Source organism: Cyprinodon tularosa, unplaced genomic scaffold, assembly GCF_016077235.1.
Source record: "Cyprinodon tularosa strain WSP-4 unplaced genomic scaffold, ASM1607723v1 ctg542, whole genome shotgun sequence".
NCBI classification, from domain to species: domain Eukaryota; kingdom Metazoa; phylum Chordata; class Actinopteri; order Cyprinodontiformes; family Cyprinodontidae; genus Cyprinodon; species Cyprinodon tularosa.
In genome coordinates this window covers 283,502-302,839 of record NW_024039277.1, presented here as the reverse complement: position 1 = coordinate 302,839, position 19,338 = coordinate 283,502, and the positions used below count along the sequence as shown (strand labels likewise).

The following is a 19,338-nucleotide window of genomic DNA, read 5'->3' as shown; positions in this document are numbered from 1 at the left end:
TTCAGCTAAATGATGACTTATAACCTCTATAAATCAGGCACATCCTTCTGTGCAAAGATTGTGAAGATACCAAACAAATCTGTTTAGATAAGCATTATGGGATGTTCATCCATCGTACTGTTCAGGAAGATGACGGTTCTGTGTGTCCAAGATGCAAAGGTGTGAAGACTTGATCCAAAACAGGAACAAAAAAAAATTATAATTGGGAGGGTCCTGGCTAGAGTAACTTTTCCTATATGAAAATAAATCATCTGCCAATATTGACAGGACGGCCACTCAACAATGAAGAAGCCATCTGTCATAAACATAGAAGAAGCACAAGTATAGTTTAAGGGTTTATGAGAAGACAAAAAATGTTGCTTGTCTATTAATCATCTAATTCCTTGTTCATGCACACCAGTTTGGTTAATAAACTTCGTTCTGATTCTAAATTTGAAGACATATCCTTTTTTCTTATAAAAACAAGAATATTTTGGCCACAGTGGTCATTGCTGGAAAAGAAGACTGCAAACATCTCAGCTGTGGGGTACAGGAGCGGCTGCATCATGCTGTGTTGTTGATTTTTGCTGCATTTGAAATGAGTGCATGTGCCTCCTTAAATGAGATGGCACAGAAAACACATTTGAGTGGAAATTTAGAAGCATCACCCGAAGGAAAGCAGCACAAATGATGTTCCGATATGGACCCTGACCGGAAGTTTAGAGATGAATCAGTTAGACAGCAGCTTAAGAACTAGAGAAACTACACCTTACAGATCAGCTCTCTAAATTGCACATACTATTACAATTCAAGGAAAGTCTTATGAGCAGCTTGCTGAATGATTTCAGAGTTAATTTCATCAAATACTAACAGATGTAAAATTAGCTTTGACTGAAGTAAAAATAAATTTCAAAGAAACATTTGTTTAAATTCTTCTACTTTTCCACTTCATGTTCATCTTTAGTCAGCAGTTACACCTAAGAGAATTGTGCATCTAGTATGTGTGTAGTAACAACAGCTCAAATGATGATGATAGCTCCTTAGTGAAGTGACAATCCCTCATAGATAATGGTCATCTGAGTCTGCAGCCCCTACTCATTCTGTTTGGGCTCCATGGCATCTGTCCTGGTGCCCTCTCATCATTCTCCTTAACAAAGACCTACTGTAAATTGTGCTCACATTGTTTCATCCTAAAATAGATTCCCTGGGTTAAACGTGTATATTTATTGTGCAGCCTTGACATCTTACTTTGTATTTAGCTGATTGCAAAAAAAAAAAAAAAATTATTTAAGTTCAGACAAATATACTCAAGAGTGGGAGAGGGAAGCTTTATGAAATTATGGGTATTGTTAATCTTAGTCCCAATAGGTATGTGTTTGTGTGGGTGAGCATGTGGGAGATAGTATTTATTTTTAAGGAATTTACCGAGATTTAAATAAAATTCAATTCAGTTTCTTTATATATTGCCAATTCACAACACATGTCATCTCAAGACATAATTCAACCATAATTCAGTCAGATCATACAGTCAGATTGTTTCAGGGTTTTTTTTTTTTAGGTTATTTAAGTTTTTAGTTAGTTACACTGGTAGTTTGTCAAATAATGAGAAACAAGATTTCACAAATATGATGTGTTTCAATCTAGTTATTCCAGTTGAGTGTTTTATATATGGCATGGATTATGTTTCATTAGCAAAGTTGTGAGATCTATTAATATAACAAAAATCAAAATGCTCCATTTTTTCTACAGGCAATATACCAACTTGTGTGCTTCTTTGTTTCTTAAGTTTTTTTTTAAGCAGGGTGTGTGTTGTAGCACTAATGTGAAAGAAAAAATGCTTTTTATTTCTGCAGTCTCTGATACTAACAAAACTATTTCCTTGCAATTATTTCAGTGCCCTTACTGTGCAATGTAGACCAGGATGTTATTTTTCCAATGATTAATTCTTTATTTGATTTCAGACAGCAAAAGGACATTATTTGTGTCTTTTGGGTGCCGACTTTATGCTGTAATTGGTCATGGCCATTTTCTATACCTTATATTTTAAGTGCTACATATCATTTGTAGCTTCATGATTGCTCTGAGAAATAGCTCCTTAACTGTATATTTCTTAGAATCAAGCTGACCATCGAAGGAGCCAAACATGATGAGCTTTGAGCGTTGCTGCAACTTAAGGCAGCAAAGGAGCTTTCGCACTTTCTTTCTGGGCAGGTAAGGTTAGCATTAATGTTGCATCACCTGTTTAGCAGTAAAATGAAGGTTGGAACGAGGGTGGGCGGGTGCACCACCTACTGGCTGGGAGGAGTTAAACTTGTAATTATCACCTTTGACCTCCACAAGAAATCCAGCCTAGGTCGTTGAGTGTGTAAGATAAGCAACAAAAGTCCAAGGAAAAAAATATGTTTACTCTTTTTTTATCAGTTATGATAAAATAAATGTATTAAACGATTAATTCCCTTGTGAGTTACATCAAAAATATTATTTTAATTTACTTGTACTTTATTTTTATATTTAACAGCCCGTGTTCTGAGACATCTCCAGTGGACCTATATGTGCAATGAAAAACATAGCCATAAAACAATAAATTCTGTTTAAGTTGCTCTCACGTAGGAGGGATAAATACAAAAAGCCCAATTATGCAAATATGCAATATGCAATATGCAAAGCTTCTAAGTTAGTAAAGAGACAAACCTGAGAAATTATTTATATAATTTCTACTTTAACATGTGTCCAAGAGCTTATATTTCAAAATTTAGTTTAAAGTTTTTTTTTGTTGTTTTTTCATTGTTTTCAAACTTAAACAATACTTTTAACAAACACAGAAACAACCTTTATCGTTTAGGGAAGTCCTTAGCTCAAGATCTTCCTCTTCGTGCTGCTTTGACAATGTTCCCATGGAAACCAGCTGTCAACATGGACAACACAACCCTTGCATTTGTTGAGACTTTCTGTCAGTCTCACTTCTTCTATTTCTGCATATGTGCTTCGTGTGTGTGTCTGTGTGTGTGTCAGCCTAATTACTTATTAGATTTCACCGGCAGACATTTGTTTAAACACACAAACATGCACACACCCGCACACCCCCACACACATACACCCCCACAATCACAGACACACAACAGACTTCAGCAGCTGGCATGACCTTGAAGATAAATACAAACCTAAAAAATGTTTCTGCAATTTATGGCTGCCGATGGCCTGATATACGACCAGCATTGCAAAGGATCCATCACAAGCGACGTGAGAATAGATACAGAGTCAACATCTGTTGCTCTCATACTTGAACACAATTTTATGCACCAGTGCACTTGATTGCACTCATTTTCACTAGTTTAGATGTCAAGCAAATGTTTACATTTATATATTGTTTTTTCCTCTCACAAACACAAGTTTCTTATACAGTAGATAGAGATAGTAAGTGGTTGTCTCTTACTTTGACATAATTTTCTCAAAAAAAGGTTTATTTCAGTGAAAAAAGTCAAAACAGGAAGTACATGTGAAGCAGTTAAAACACACTAATCAGGTCAATCAGCTGCAAAGCATTTTAAAACTGATAGTTACTGATGAAACCCTGCTGTTTTTCAACATAGAGCCTTAGCAATTCTCCACATAGTCCATCTTTGATGTCTTAAGTAGATTTAATATCATTGATTGTGACCAAGAAGGCCCATTTTAAATGGGATGTCAAATTACTCTTCACCAAACATATTAAGCACTTAAGTAACTTTGCTGACATCTAGTGTTAGGAGTATTGTTCCACCTATTTAAGCACAGAGTGGGACTTCACTGAATAACAAATGATTGTTAATCATAGTAATAGGCTGTCCCCCGTCTTATGCTGGAGGAAACAGTAGATAAGAGAAAAAGGTCAACATTTAACCAGAGTCAGAAAGTTTGCCTGTTTCCCTTCATACCATTATTTTTCTTCCACTAGAATTTTCTACCCATGGCCAGGTAAAACTATGTAAAACCAACAACCAGGAGTCAGTGTCGGGGCCCCTGCAGAGGCGTAGCCAGAATATTTTTATGAGGGTGGCCAGGCAATAACCAATGTACACTGAGGGGTGGCCGAAAATGAATAAGCACCAGAACCTCAGGGTCAATCTACTCTGTTCCAACAGGAAAATGAATGAGTAAAACATCCATATTGTCTAAATAAAGGCAGACCATACCTTCCTACAGCCTTTGCTAACAAATAGATGCATATATTTAAACATCCATGCTTTTTAGATAAAAGGTAAAGTGGATCAAATTCTTTCAGGTTTGGGTTCAGGGGCGAACATCTTTTCCATTGTCATTACTTACCTACTGTTATCAATAATCATCCTGCATAAAATTTATATTTACAAGTACTAATATCTACATAAATTGATTATTTAATATGTTTTTATAAAAATAGGTATTTATCTATGATTACACTAAAGACTCCTAGATGAATGCAGAGACACACAATTTTCTCTTTTCCCAATAAAACACAAAATCTAGTTCTGAAAAGAGCATTAATTTTGTTTTTATCATCTTTAAAATTAGTATATTGATGTGCATAACTAACTACAATGTTTTTGTTATCAAGTAATTATGAATATATGAAAAAATAGTAAGTAATATATATGAAATTAAAATGTTTGGAATATTCCACTTGATTATTAGTGGGAAAACAATGGTCCTGGTGGCCACTGGGGTAGCCAATGATTGGCTAAGGCATGGCCACCCCTGGCCCCCCATCTAGCTCCGCCCCTGGGCCCCTAAGAGGTGGGGGCCCCTAAGCAACAGCAGTCTCTGCTTACAGATATTTACGCCACTGTGTGTTGATATTTTGCTGCTATCGCAGCAACAGGCGGAAAATCTGCAGCTCCAAACCATTGCACAGACCTCTGATGATAATTTTAGGGAACTTTCGCTTCCTGACTCTGGCCTGTTTCCGCATTGTTCCCCCAGGTGCTTTCACAGTCACTCAGACTAAGTGAGTCGCAAACTCTACAAACTTTATTTCTCCGGATAAAAGTCCCGATTTCTTCCTAAGAGCCAAAAGCGCAGAACATGTCGCAGCTGCAGTTACGGGAAGAGAGGTGAGTGACGAGAAAAAGGAACAAATGTTCATAATTTGATGTTTCATCAATTCGATGTCACTTTATGTCGCAGTTTTTAGAGCTCTATTTACATTTTAAAGTTATGCTCTTTTTTTTCTTTTTTTTTTTTTTACTTGCAAAAATAAAAAAAAGTATTTGCTAATAAAATAACCTAAAATGTAAATATCTTTTCTTTTATTCAGTGACTTTGATCAGCTCCCAGATGACATCCCAATCAGTGCGACTATTGCTGATATTGAAGAGAAAAAGGGCTTCATTGACTACTTTGTAAGTTTTAATAAACAACATTTTTGCTGCAATATTGTGCATGTATTTCTGTGCCTCTGTGGTCAGGGCATGCCAAACTGTGTGGCTGCTTAGGGCCCCCTTAAAATTTAAGATGATGTAAAAGGATAAAAACAGGATAAAAATAGGATAAAAACAAAACAATTCAGCTGCTTCTATGTGTGCCTGTTCAATATGTCAGCCTACTGTAACTCGGTGAAATAACCTTTTTTTAGGTTAATATACTGCCTTTCAGAAAATAAAAGTTCAAACTGCTGGTTACCAAAGGAAAAAAAAATAAAAAATAAAATAAAAACACAAAAACAGCAAATATGCATTTGGCATAAAAGCTGTTAAAAGCCAACCTGAATAAACAGGTTTCAGCTTCTTTTTATAAGAATGCAGAGAGTCAAGACAGTGCAGTAATGAAGGAAGGTGGGGTTATATAATGCTTTAAAAAATCTAACCTGTCTGGTTAAAAATGAGTTTGAGGAACCATTGCCTTTGACTTGAGGACCTCAAACAATAAGAACGGGGATATCTATCAAAAAGTCTGTAAAACAGCGAGAATGTGATCACACAGGGTTCTAAAAGTAAAGACTAAGATTCTGAAATAAACCCTAAAATGCAGCAGTTTCTAATGTAAAGAGAATAAAGAGGTGCTCTCTCCATGTATTAGTTAAAACTTGTTGAGTTGAGAGGGTCAGATGTTTTTCTTTTCAAACACATCAAAAGACTGTTCGAATAGTCAAGATGAGATTGAAAGAAAGTAAGAATAATCATCTCTAACCCAACCACCAAAGTATCAAACTGAAATACTCTTCAGCTGAAAGAAATTGTTTCTGATTGAACCTCGAGAGCGACTCTCTAATGACCTAGCAGAATCTAAGATGACACCATATTTCTATGGTTTGTTTAATGCAGGTAGTCCACACATAAAGAAGCTGCTTTTTTTCCATTTTGTTTTCTCAGGGGAGATAAATTGAGTTTCAGGCTTATCATAGTTTACCTGCAAGATGTGTTTACTCATCCCCCTTTTGGTATTACTGACAGAGATTATCAATAAAGACAATTGTAGATATTCTAAGCTTAAAGAAAACTTAAGATGGATTTCAACAGCAAGAAATGATAAACAAACACATTTGGGAAATGCCTGATTATTAGGCCTAAAGCAAGAATATGAAGACTTCGTTTATAAAACTAGATAATTCAGTTTTTAATCAATTTCCAAAAAAACATAGTTTTTATTAGAAGCGCCATGCACAGAGTAAATTACATGCCTCAGCAGATTTCTTTTCAATAATTTCTTTTATCTGTTTTTGCAAATTACCTCTTCATATGTCCCAAGACAAAGCCCTGGGGAGCCCCACATGATAGGAGCTTTTACTCTGACAGAAAATGATTTACATAAAGACTGAAGTTTCTATTAGAAAGGTAGGATTTAAACCACTCTATTGAAATACCTGATAGAAAAACTAAATCACAAAGTCTGTTAATTAGTGCAATGATCAACGATTTAAAAGGCAGAAGTAAGATCTAACAATGATGACAGTAGATGCTTCAGTCAGCTGGTATTAAAATGGCATTTGAAACTTTAAATGGGTCATAGAATGATTCCATAGGGTATTTAGTTTTGGTCCTTAAGGATCTGAATAGGGTGTGTAACACAGGTTTTCTTCCTTTTATGGTATGATCATGAATATTTAGATGAGCTGCGCACTGATTGGTTGGTTTACAAAGAGCGAAGCTGCTGAGCAAAGACGCATCATAGTAACAAGCACTCATTTATTGAAACATTAAATTGTTCAGACGGTAGGGTGACCAGACTTCCTCTTTTTCCCGGACATGTCCTACTTTTCTTACCTAAAAAAAAGTGCAGATACAATAAAACATCTCTTTAAATTCCATCACAGGAAGTTATTTTATGTAGTAAAACTCTTCTTTCACATAGCGTGACTCAAACATTGAGTGACTGGAAAACGGTAGAGTCTGAGACTCAGTTTTGACACAGATTTACTGTTGCTTCCTCTTATATCATCAACTTTCGTCACCAAGAAATTTGAGGAAATCACAAGGCAAACGACAAGCTTATTATTTCAAAAATAGTCTTTCAATTCATGTTAAATGAAGAAAGTAAATATCACCAAACAGGAATCATAAAGGTGATATGTGGTCAGCTGACTTTAATGTGGGGCCCCAAATTAATTCTGCTCTTGGTTTCCTTTATTGCCAGGCCAGCTAAATATGTGGCTGTTCTGGTAAATGTCTAGAGTAAATAGTTTCAGTGCTGCAGTGCCGTGTTTCTTTTTAATTTTGTTTTGTTTGTCATCTAGAGGTTTGTGGTCGAGGTAAAGACAAAAGGAGGCGGTAAATATCTGATCTATCGGAGGTACAGAGAATTTTTCAGTCTTCACCAAACCCTGGAGAACAAATATTCTCCTGATGACCCAGAGAGGCCTGGTCCTAACACCTGCATTCTGCCCCCTCTTCCAGGTGAGTGTGTAGCTGATGAGTACAGAGGCATACAGAGACCCATGGCTCATTTTTCTGTCATATTTCACATTGTTTGAATGCCTTTCTGTCAAAAGATATGATTATATCTTTAGTCCTTTCAAGTCAAATTAACTCCACAGGCCAGACAATGTGAACTAAAAAAAAAATTAGCCTTAAAACCCTTAGTTTTACTTTTCCGGAAAATCAATTACTTGATTTAAATACAGTATTTCAACCACAGAACAACATTTCAAGGTCAGTTTTTGATTTTTTCCCCATAATTTAGCGATCTTTGTAATAAAGAGCAAATCTAGAAAAACCCAGACAGGCTGCTGGTGACGTCACATAACTGTGTTATTTAATTTTATGCACTGCATGGATTAAAATTAATAAAGAAAAATATATCCGAAGCCGCTATTTAAATGAATTGAGTAATAATATTCTCTGGTTGATAAGTTATATTCAGAAGATTTCCAAGTCCCTGCCCCCATAAAAAATGTTTCCTACAAAACTGCTAAATTACTTGCAGATTGACAGACCTATAATGAGCCCATTCCTGCCAAAGCACAATCATGCATGCACCTCCATCCCTGTGAATTCCAGAGAAAAGTAGTTTGTAAAAAAACAAAAATGAAAACAGAATAAGTTTTTGTGAAACTCTAAAGCGTTTTTATTTAGGACGCAAAAAAACTACCATTGATCTATATAGACAGAAACCAATAGGGCAAAACCAAAGAAAACAAGCAAATCGACACAGTTGAAGATCTGAAGGGAATCACTGTCAAAGGCTGTGTCCGAACATCCACTCTAATCCCTCAGTCACTATATAGAGTGAGGACTTTATAGTGAACTCAGTTATTTTACCGTTCAGACAGATGATAACCAATTTTCGTTCCCCGTTGGTCATCGGATTCTGCCTCCCTGCACGTTGCCTGCAACATCTTTGTTATTTTTTATCAGCGGGCTGCTGTGACAAAAAAAATCCCATAATTCCGCGATATATCTGCTCATCTAGTGACTATAGATGATCACTACTTTTCAAGGTGCATTGTGGGAGATTTAGTTTCCACTACTTTTTCATCTACTAGACAGTCGGAAAGTCATCTAAAATGGTTTAACCACTATATAGTGAGTAGGGCGGACATTCGGACACAGCCATTGACATCGTTTGCTTCAGCCTCATCCATGACAGTGTCTTCCTAATGCCATCCTCCTGACCTAAATGGATGGATGTAACAAGGCTTTTCCAGCTGTCGAGTAAATACAGAGGAGGTGATGCAATGATTTAAATTTGCTGAGCTGCTATGGAGACACTTTACCTGCAAGCTGATTTCTTGGGGTTTTTGCGTGTTCATAATCACACAAGATTCCATCTAAGCTGTCTCCCCCTATATCAGTTTCATATAGACCCAAAACAGGTAGGCCAGAAATAATGCACTATTGTGATTTAGGGCGGGGCATATGACCAAGAGCTGCTGAGCCCGCATCCAAACCAAAAAACCAAAAAACAAAACATGGCAACACAGGACGACATAGCTGTCTCTATTACATCTGTTTTGTCACAATCTAGAATTTCATCTTCATATTTGTAGATTCTTATTTGTTAAGCATCTACGATTTTAGGGATTTTTATATTGTGGCGACAACAAGAGTGTGAAGGCGTAAGTTGTTGTAGTTTCTCATGGTATCTATTTGTTACATGATTGGCTAAAACCAAACATTGGTAGATGGGCCTCAATCACATTGTAATGTGCAGTCACCAATGTATAATGTGTAGCAGAGATGCACCAATCCAGTTTTTTGCGATCCAATCCGATCCGATACCTGGACTGAACGTATTGTCCAATATCCAATACCGATTCGATTTAGCTGTTGAATTAATTAACCATATACTATGCAAAATGAGTCAAGGCTTTAGCCTTGTCATAAACATTGTTGACAAAAGGTAACTGATAAACATGGATATAAATAAGGATGGGATTCGAAAACTGGTTCCTGTTCAGAACCGGTTCTGTGTGTTCCAATTCCATGGCACCGTATGGCAGCTCGCTCAATGATTCTGTGAACGGTTCCAGGCATCACCAGGGCATAGCGCTGGGCAACACGACTTATGTCATGTGTTTTATGCAAGTTACGCACACGGCATTCAGTAAGCAAGTACGCATGACCAGCCATAAGTCTAGAAAAGCAAAAAAAAAAATAAAATAAAAATGGTGTTCCATCTGGTAAAGCGATCAAAAGTTTGTCTTCATTTTAAGAAAGAGAAATCATTGCAAAGTGGCAATTACATCCACAGGAAGAAATACATCCAACATGCAGAACCACCTCCGCACACAACATTGCATACATTTGAACGAATTCCATGTTTTTGATGCTTCCAGATGGAAGCTAAAGTTTCGACTAGCATGGAGGGCAACTCTGGTGGTTAGTAGCTAGTTTTATATCACTGGTTGTGCTTAATGTAGTTCCTAGTAAATCATATGCCATTTCTGGAAATAAACCAGTTTCCTACCTGTCTTTGGGGTAATTAAACATGCTACGAAGTTGCTCTGCAGTTCAGGGAGCGAGAGAAAGGTGACGCTCATTTATTTAAATCAGGGGGAGATGAGTTTATTTCCCAAAATTATACAGTGATGCTTTAAACGGATGCCTTCTCCATTAGATTTAGATGACTGTGACGAGACTGGTATCCTGGCTGGATCAGAGGCTGGCAGCTCCCATTCACTGCCTTCTGTTTTTGCAGAGGCAGGCAGAAATAGAATTTCCTAGGCGAAGGTAGACAAATGTCACTGTGCACTCACCAAGTTCATTATTTCACAGAAGCAATAAGAGAATCGATAAGGAATTGAATCGTTTCACAGAATCTATAATCGTGAATCGGAATCGTGATAATCTTATCAATTCCCAACCCTAGATATAAATGTGCTTTATATTATTTGTAAACAAATAAGTAGCAGAAAGAAAAAAAAAGAACGGTTCCATGCAATGTGCACGGGATTGGATCTCCCATATCAAATCACTAATATGCGTATAGTCAATGTCGGAGCCGATATCCGATCCAAGTATCGGTTTGGTGCATCTCTAATATGTGTAGAACTAAACCTGAAGCTACACATTATCAACCTGTCTTCCCATGTTAGTACTGGAGCACCAGGGTTGGAAACCATTGATTCATAGCACCATGATGTAGGCATCATTAATACCAAAGTCTGGCTTTATCATGTCATATCTACACAAGGCACTACTCGCTGGCAACAAGAGGGGTTAATAATGTGTTAATAATGTGTCAAAGTCACTCATCTTCCAGCTGGTCTGCGTGATTATTCCCTCTCTTAACACTATCAATAGAAATAGATGCAAAGCTTAATAAGAGAAACATTTGGACATTTGGGTTGTGAAAAACTTTGAAGTTTATGTTTCTCTAATCAGTGTTCAATTTTTTGAAAAAATTGTGTCTTGGATGAAGTCTTTACATCTTTACGAAACATATACATTTTTCTCCTTCCTCTTAGTTTAGGGGTGTTGTACATTTTTATGTTTAATGTTTTTGGTATTTATTTAATGTAAAAAATCTGCTTTCTATTTGGTTTACTGTTTGGGTGTATGCGCCTCAGAGCAACATCAGACCTCAAAGTACCATTTAGATTACTGATAGATATTTACCTTTCTATGCATGATTATTCTTTCTTAGAAATATGAATAATCTTCCACAGTAATTGTAAATGTGGATTCATAGCCTTACTTACCATTATTATGAAGTATACTTGTTTCTTGTTTTCTTTGATATTTTAAGTCTCCTCAATAACCAAATGGTTTGCAAACACTTAACAAAAATAGTTGAGCCTGTGTAGTGATTAATAAAAAAAAAAAAAAAAAAAAGGTTATTTCTGGTCAAGAGATTTCATACTTAACAAGAAAGTGTATAACTGAGGAAATCCTCATTGGTCCATCCCTCTGCAGCACGCCCACTACTTATTTCTCACACACCACACAAGAGTAAGCCTTTCTCTGAATGTGACTGAAGAATGGGCAGCTAGATCTCCCAAAGCAGAAGAAGAACAAAATGATGTCAGCAGAGAAGAATCCTTTTCCTGCAGAGGTACCTATTGGCCGCACACATCACTGATTTCTATTTATTTACTGGATTGCTGATATCCTGTTGGTAGTACGGGGTGGAGTGAAGCCACCAGCCACCATATTGGAACTTCCTATTTAGAGAGGTCTCAATGTAAACAATATGTGCGCTACAGCATCGGACAAAGATGATGTTCTCATTTTCAGGGGGGCTAAAGATAAATTCATCACTTTGAAACATACTTGCTGTTTCATAAGTATAGATTATAAGTAGATTACAGTTTCTTATGATGAAAAGTAGGCACAACACATTGCATATTTATTATGAAGTCAATGAAGTCTATAAATCATGTAATGTGACTTATTATACAAATCCTTCAAAAGAAAATGAAAGTTTTAATTGAGCACAATAATACAGATGTACCTAAATTGCTAAATTGATGATGTAATATACATGTATTGATTACATTGTTGTGGTAATTGTATATAATTTCAAGATTTCCCATCATGACTGAGTTATAAGTACATGTCTGTTAATGCTACAGTATTTTCCTATTTGCAAAGAGTGCATGAATGATGCCATATACTTTCATGCTGTGTCTGTGCATTAACCTTTAAAAAATATTTGAGTTGCTTTTTTCATCAATATACATTAACATGCAATCTGTTTCAGCACATGACTTTTTAAAATGAGAAATACAAGAAACACTACAAAAAACAGCTTCATCCACTTAAGAATTACTGCATTGACATTTTGCAGTGAATTATTTTCTATTTACTATAATTGCTGTTTTTTAACGTTAGACACAGTGTCAATGGTAAACTCAGTCAATATCTTTGAGTCAGTCTGGGATAATTATATATGTATATATATATATATATATATATATATATATATATATATATATATAATGGGTGGAATGGTTCACAAAATCCATGGTTCGGTTCAGTTCACGGTTTCGTGGTCACGGTTTTCGTTTCGGTATATGTTGATTGTTAGCCTGACATGTTGGTCGTGTTGCTGTTAGCATAAACAAAACATGTTGCACAATGCTTGCACACTGTTGCACTTTTATCCACAATTTTCTTTCCGCCGTCATCGTAGGTCACTCTAAATACAAAGTGGTCCCATACAGCAGACCTATAAAGTGCTGCTGGCGCGTCTTCCAACTCCTGTTCTTTCCCACTCGCCATACCCACACAATTGTCCACAACAACTGATTTTTTTTCTGCTACACCCGGCTATGCTGCTTCCCTTCTTCTTCTTCTTGTTAACTACTGGAGGTTGGCTTTGGTCGCAGTACCGCCACCTTCTGCTCTGGAGTGTACAGGCTTCGCCTAGGAGAAAAAGGAGCTGCGCATGAACCGAACGCAACACACACGAATCGAAACCGAGACAGTCGAACCGAACGGTTCGGACGCTTTTCATAAACCGTTCCATCCCTAATATATATATATATATGGATTTTTTTTTAGGGATGCACGATATAATCGGCCCCCTATCGGTATCGGCCTTAAAACGGAATATTGGACATCGGCCACACCACCGATATTTAACCCGATATTTGATCAGCTTCTGAGTTTCTAAAGTCTAAAAAAAGAAAAAAAAAAAAAAAAATACTACTTCTTCCTCTTCCTCAAAAACTTCTTTTTTACAGACTTAAAAACTTCTAAAGACGAGGGAAAAAATATTGATACATTAAAATATCACAATATCTTCATATGCTGATATATTGCCATTTAAAAACACCATATCAATCTCTTTTACTAATGAGATATTGCTATATGTCATTGTTATGCTACGAAATCCCCCGAAAATTCACGAAATGTTGCCATATTTTAATATGTTGATATATTGATGCGGTATCTATCTATTTTACTAACAAAATCTCACAAGAATTAGCAAAATATCACGAGAGTTTGTAACAGAACGATGAAATTTCACGAGATTTTGAAAGTAAAATAGATCGATACCATGTTTTTAAAAATCAATTTGATATTAGCATATGAAAATATATTTGAGTATATTATCTATCAAAGTGTCAGAAATGGATAACAAAACTGCTATTTTCAATGACTACTTATTTTTGTCCAGCTTTAACATCAGTATCGATATCGGTTATCGGCTACATGAATTTTAAAATATCGGCATATCGGATATCGGCCAAAATCCCAATATCGTGGATCCCTAATTTTTTTGGTTAATAAATCCTCCCACAGCTGTATAGGCAAATGCTATACACATAGGCATTTTGATGGTGCGTCTCCGTGGGAGAGGGTAGTTCTAATATGCCGGCAGGTGGCTTCACTTTTTTGGGGCAATCAGCAATCCAGCAAATAAAATAGATCATTGGCACATATTCACAACTAGCATAATTTTTTTCTGTTCTTTTGCAGCAGGATACTGTAACTTCCCTTTGAAGACTTTGACTAACTTTTATTTGTTGCTATGTAATTCAGTCAATTTTATTGTATGTTTGACTTTATTAAAAACTACACCATGGTTTTAGTAAAAAAAATGTATTCCATTAGCTGTGTACTGCTTGTTTACAGAAGACAAAAAAGAATTACAATCAGCATGACTACTTTCATTTCTGTTTCACAGTCGCTGCATTGATTTTTCCTGCAGCTCTACAGCTATTTAAACAAAGAGGAAAGACTATGAACCATTTTTTTCACTATTAAAACCTCTAAACCATTACTTTGAAATATTTTATTATATATTCATTTTGCTTCATGCATTTGGAGGCTTTTTTTAAAGTTGCTTTTTAAAGCCATTATTACCTCCTCTGAACTGCAGCCATTGGTCCAATGTTACAAATGAGTGGTCTTTATCAATGTTTATTTAAACAGTGAAGTAATTCGTTTACTTCATACATTATTGAATACATTAGCTGTACATAAAGAAAAAGTACAATTAATAGAAAATTTGACTTTTTACCTTAATGCCATTAAGCTCATGCTTACCATGTTCTGTTTTTGTTTGTTTTTTGCAAAAAGTGGCTTCAGTTACAAAATAATGGTTGCGGCATATGAGAAAAAAAAAAAAAAAAAACAGTGCAAAGAAAAATAAATCACCCATCCCACCAATTAAAACCACCTTCCTACTTTATTTCACTAAACAGTTTGTAAATTTAGTTCTAAGATATTTCTAAGCCTTATTTATTTCTAAGCCATTTAAAGGCTTACGGTCCATATCTGGCACCTCAAGATGTGTTTAAATACAATGAAATAATACTTTATATTCATATGCATGAATAATTATAATATCTTATAATTATTATAACATATTATAATAATAAGTTGATGGCTTTCATTTTCTCTTTAAACCTCCTCTTATAATACCTCAATAGAGTGCCATTATAACAAATAATTCATTATAACAACTTTGCACAAGGGGTGTGGAATTTTTGACAAAAGTCAAAATTGTAAAATTTCGATTTTGCTTCTGCATTCACACACTGTAAATGTTTGACTCCAATCTTTCATTATGTCTTTTGCCTTGAAAGTTTTCTTGCACAAAGTCCATTAACTTTACTGCTGTTTGGAAAAATGCATATTTCTTGCACACAAGCAGTGATCTGTTGGCTATCTATGACTCTCTATTTTCTTCTGAATGGTGGAAAATCCACATTAAGGTTATTAGCACAACACAAAAGGACTTTAATGAGATAGTAAGTGTCGTCTTTTGTTTAAAAGTAGCATGATCATAAATCCAGGTCCTCTGTTATTTTGAATTAGCATTTTTGTAAAATGTGTTTATATTGTAAATGCAGTAAGCTGTCTAGCCTGACTTTACAATAAAATGAAAATTCATTACAATAGAGAGGTCCGTCTGTCTCATTATCTTATATCCAGCTTTGTCGTAAAAAAAAAAAAAAAAAATATCTGTGCTTGAGACAAAAAGTAATCGCTGACTCAGGAAACAGTCTGACTTTTTCTGTGACGACCATAGCATTAGACAGAAAGTGTCTCTCATCTCAACTGCTTCCAAAATTTACATCAGTAAAAATATTGATCAGAACTAACAGAATAAACTCGGATTGTTTCCTTTGAAATTCAAATTAGGGTGAGGATCTCCCTTTTCAGCATTTCAGTCCCAAGAGCAGAATGGGACTGTGTCAGGGAAGGTTAGAAAAATGTTTTTTCAAAAGTAAAACTGAATCTGAACATCAGAAAGTTCATGTTTTGTCCTGTTTTAGGTTTGAATTCAGAGCTAAGCTGATCGATAAGAGGTTGAGGTTATTAGTTATATTATATAACATCAGTTGGGGAAGGATGATATTTGCTCAGTTTATATATTTTATTGTTTACAATTCTTTCTTTTGCAAGGGATGTTGGGCTTCTTAGTCAAGTTTATTGGACAATTAATGTGGAAATGAGAATTAAGGACACTGAGTTACATTTGAAAAAGAAAGAAGCTGTATGTTGAAATTTACGGAAGCTTAGAGCGGTCGTACTCAACTTTTTTTTCTCGAGATAATGACATAATTATCTCGTTATCACGAGAAAACAAATTTGGATTTCTCGAAATAACGAGATGATTTATCTGTATGAGGAATGAATGAGGCCGGCCAACAGCCCTGGATTCCCAGTCCATCCATGCCTGCGATGCCCGTAGTTGTGCAGCCGCGGTACCGCATGTACACAAATAATACATTTTTTAGTTTACTTTTTCTTCTCACTCATTGTCAGATCATGGTGGATTATTTGTTTGCAGAGATGGCAAAAGTACTCACTTTCCGTACTTGAGTAAAAGTACAGATACTTGTGTTAAAAAATACTCTGGTAAAAGTGGAAGTAGTGATTAAACTTCTTTACTCAAGTAAAAGTAACAAAGTACAGGCTTGTAAATGTACTTAAAGTATAAAAGTAAAAGTAGAAACATCTTTTTTCATGCCGTTGCCTACATTTTAAATGGATGTCTGCCAATAGGACTAGATCTCCGTTGTGTTCATTTTCAATCATCTCGTCGTCCATACTACTATGCTAACGCCACCGCCACCAAGCTGCAATGATTTGCCGCGAATGAATACCGCCGAATCTGTCGATTCATCTTGCACTGGTGCGTCATATGCAACGTAGATTCCCATCCAATTAGATTGAATTTGGTATTGATGACGTGAAAAATAATAACGGTAACTCCATTGAAATGATTCAAAACTAAAGTAACGAGCCAATTTTTTAAAATGTAAGGAGTAGAAAGTACAGATATTTGTGTAAAAATGTAAGGAGTAGAAGTAAAAAGTCACCATAAAAATAAGTAGTAAAGTAAAGTAAAAATATCAGAAAAATCTACTTGAGTACAGTAACGAAGTATTTGTACTTCGTTACTTCCCATCTCTGTTTGTTTGCATGGGATACAGTAGAAACTAATCTGACAGTTTTTTCTTGAAAATCTTTAATCTGGACTCCTTTTGGGCGTTAATGCATCTTATACTTGTTACAGACGTAACACCGGGGCTGTTCTGCTGGCATGACTTATAAATCCTCTCCCCTGTTGTGGTATTTACGTTTTTATACTCACCAATCCTCTTCGTCAACTTTAGATAATGAGAAAATTAACTCGTTTTCTCAAAAGCACCACTGAGAAAAATTATCGGAGGGACACGATTGCTCTTGGCTTCTGTAGAAATGAACCCATCCTTTTGCCACTTTTAATAACCCAGTTTGTCTAGTGAGTCAAATTAAATGCCAAAAAATGGGGTAAGTCTTTGGAAATAGATCACTGTGTAAGAATTTAAATCAGAATTTTCTTTTACGACATGATGCCATGCATACACAATTCATTTATTCATCAAAATTGCATTACAAGGTCTGACTTGCAGGATATTTCTCTCAATGTTTGCATTTTTAAACATTCCACTCCTCAGCATTGCTCTCAGTTCATTCTGATTGACCCTAACCGTTTCTGAGCCAGCAGGGATATATATTCCCCCCACTAGATTGTTTGTTTGCCTCAAGGTTTTCTCCCAGTGGGACATGACCTGTAAAACATCCATGTGATAAACTCTTTTAATACGAGTCTTTCTTTAGCCTAGTTTGTTCTTTGAAAGTCCGTAGTCAAAAAAAGAGCCTTTATTAGGAACAATTTAACACATTTTTATAAACCTTAAGGCTATGATGTATTTCACTATATTAGGAAAGTTCTACTTTCTGCAAAACTCAGATATAGCAGCTGCCACCATGGAGTGTGCTGGTTTAATTGGAGTGCCAGTTCTCATCAGGATCGAAAGGGAATAAGACAGGGGGGATAGATCGCCTAAAAAAGTAAGAGAGGCTCTTATTTGTCAGTTTAACCTTTTCTCATTAATGTTAAAGGTATGTACCTGTCAGAATATGTTTGTGTCTGTCCTTTTTATTTTATTCAACAAATATAAAACAAGTCTGTAAACAAATCAGGGAGATAATTAGATGTAATCATGAAAATGTTGCCGATTTGAAAAAGTATTTCAAAGTTGACTAAAAATGCTAAAAAAAACATTCCTTATTGTGTTTTAGGGTACTAATATTAGCAATAGCCTAAGAACTGTTCAAAAATTAAAAGAAAAATAATCTAAAAGTGTTTCTCTCATACTAGTATTGTGACAAGAGTATTGTCCAACTTTCAAATTTATTCTCTTTCATCTTGGTCACAATAACATGTTTTAGATCATCAGGCTAATTTTAATATTAAAGATAGCATTAATAAATACAAAGAAAAGACTGTTTCTAAATGGGAAATTCATCTGTGAAAAGAAAAAAAACAAACTTCAAACCAACTTAACCTCAGGTAAAAACTCGTACCCTACCTTACAAGAATAAAATGTGGGTGACCATATTTTTTTGGCAAGCTAAGGATATTTTCATCAGACAAACCCAGACCTAATAATTACAGTACAGGAGCAATAGAATTAAAAAATCACTTTAACTTAAACTGTCTAGCAACGTTGCATAAACGTTTCAAAGGTAAGTGCTGTAACTAAATATTAACCTATACTCTTAAATTATTAAACCATAAAAATGCTGTATAAGAAAAAATCTACATAACCTAAATTAAATTAGGTTATGCAGCTGGGCAATTAAAAAACACATATAACCACAAGTTTCTTGTTTCATCAGCCTTTCTCCTTCAATGCCAGATTCAGTCGTAATTCAATAAAGTCTGTCAATCAGTCAATCAATCAATCAATCAATCAATCAATCAATCAATTACATACCATCATGAGATGTTTTTGGTAACCTGGCATAGGTATGCAAGAAGCCTCTTTTTATGGTGTTATCTCCATAACAATAGTTAATTGTCAGTTATTGCAAATTTGATTGCATCGTTGCTACCAAGAATGGCATAACGGTCACATTGCTTATTTTAATATCCATGCCAGGTCATTGGGATACCTTATTTACCCTTATAAAAAATGTATTATAATCTGAAAAACAGCTTTCACTTCCACTGTAT

General features: G+C 35.4%; 2 protein-coding genes across 2 annotated transcripts in view; one reads left to right on the top strand and one right to left on the bottom strand.

Moving 5' to 3' along the window:
* The window catches only part of pvalb7 (parvalbumin 7), a 51,928-nt gene that overhangs the window by 11,477 nt on the left and 21,113 nt on the right, over positions 1 to 19,338 (bottom strand). The gene's annotated exons all lie outside the window — the stretch shown is intronic.
* ncf4 (neutrophil cytosolic factor 4) overlaps positions 4,733 to 19,338 on the top strand; it is a 51,223-nt gene continuing 36,617 nt past the window's right edge. Inside the window, exons 1-3 of the mRNA XM_038304802.1 lie at positions 4,733 to 5,048; positions 5,252 to 5,336; positions 7,667 to 7,826. Coding sequence (XP_038160730.1) covers positions 5,020 to 5,048; positions 5,252 to 5,336; positions 7,667 to 7,826 — 274 coding nt within the window. The 5' untranslated portion in view covers positions 4,733 to 5,019. The remainder of the gene's footprint in view (positions 5,049 to 5,251; positions 5,337 to 7,666; positions 7,827 to 19,338) is intronic.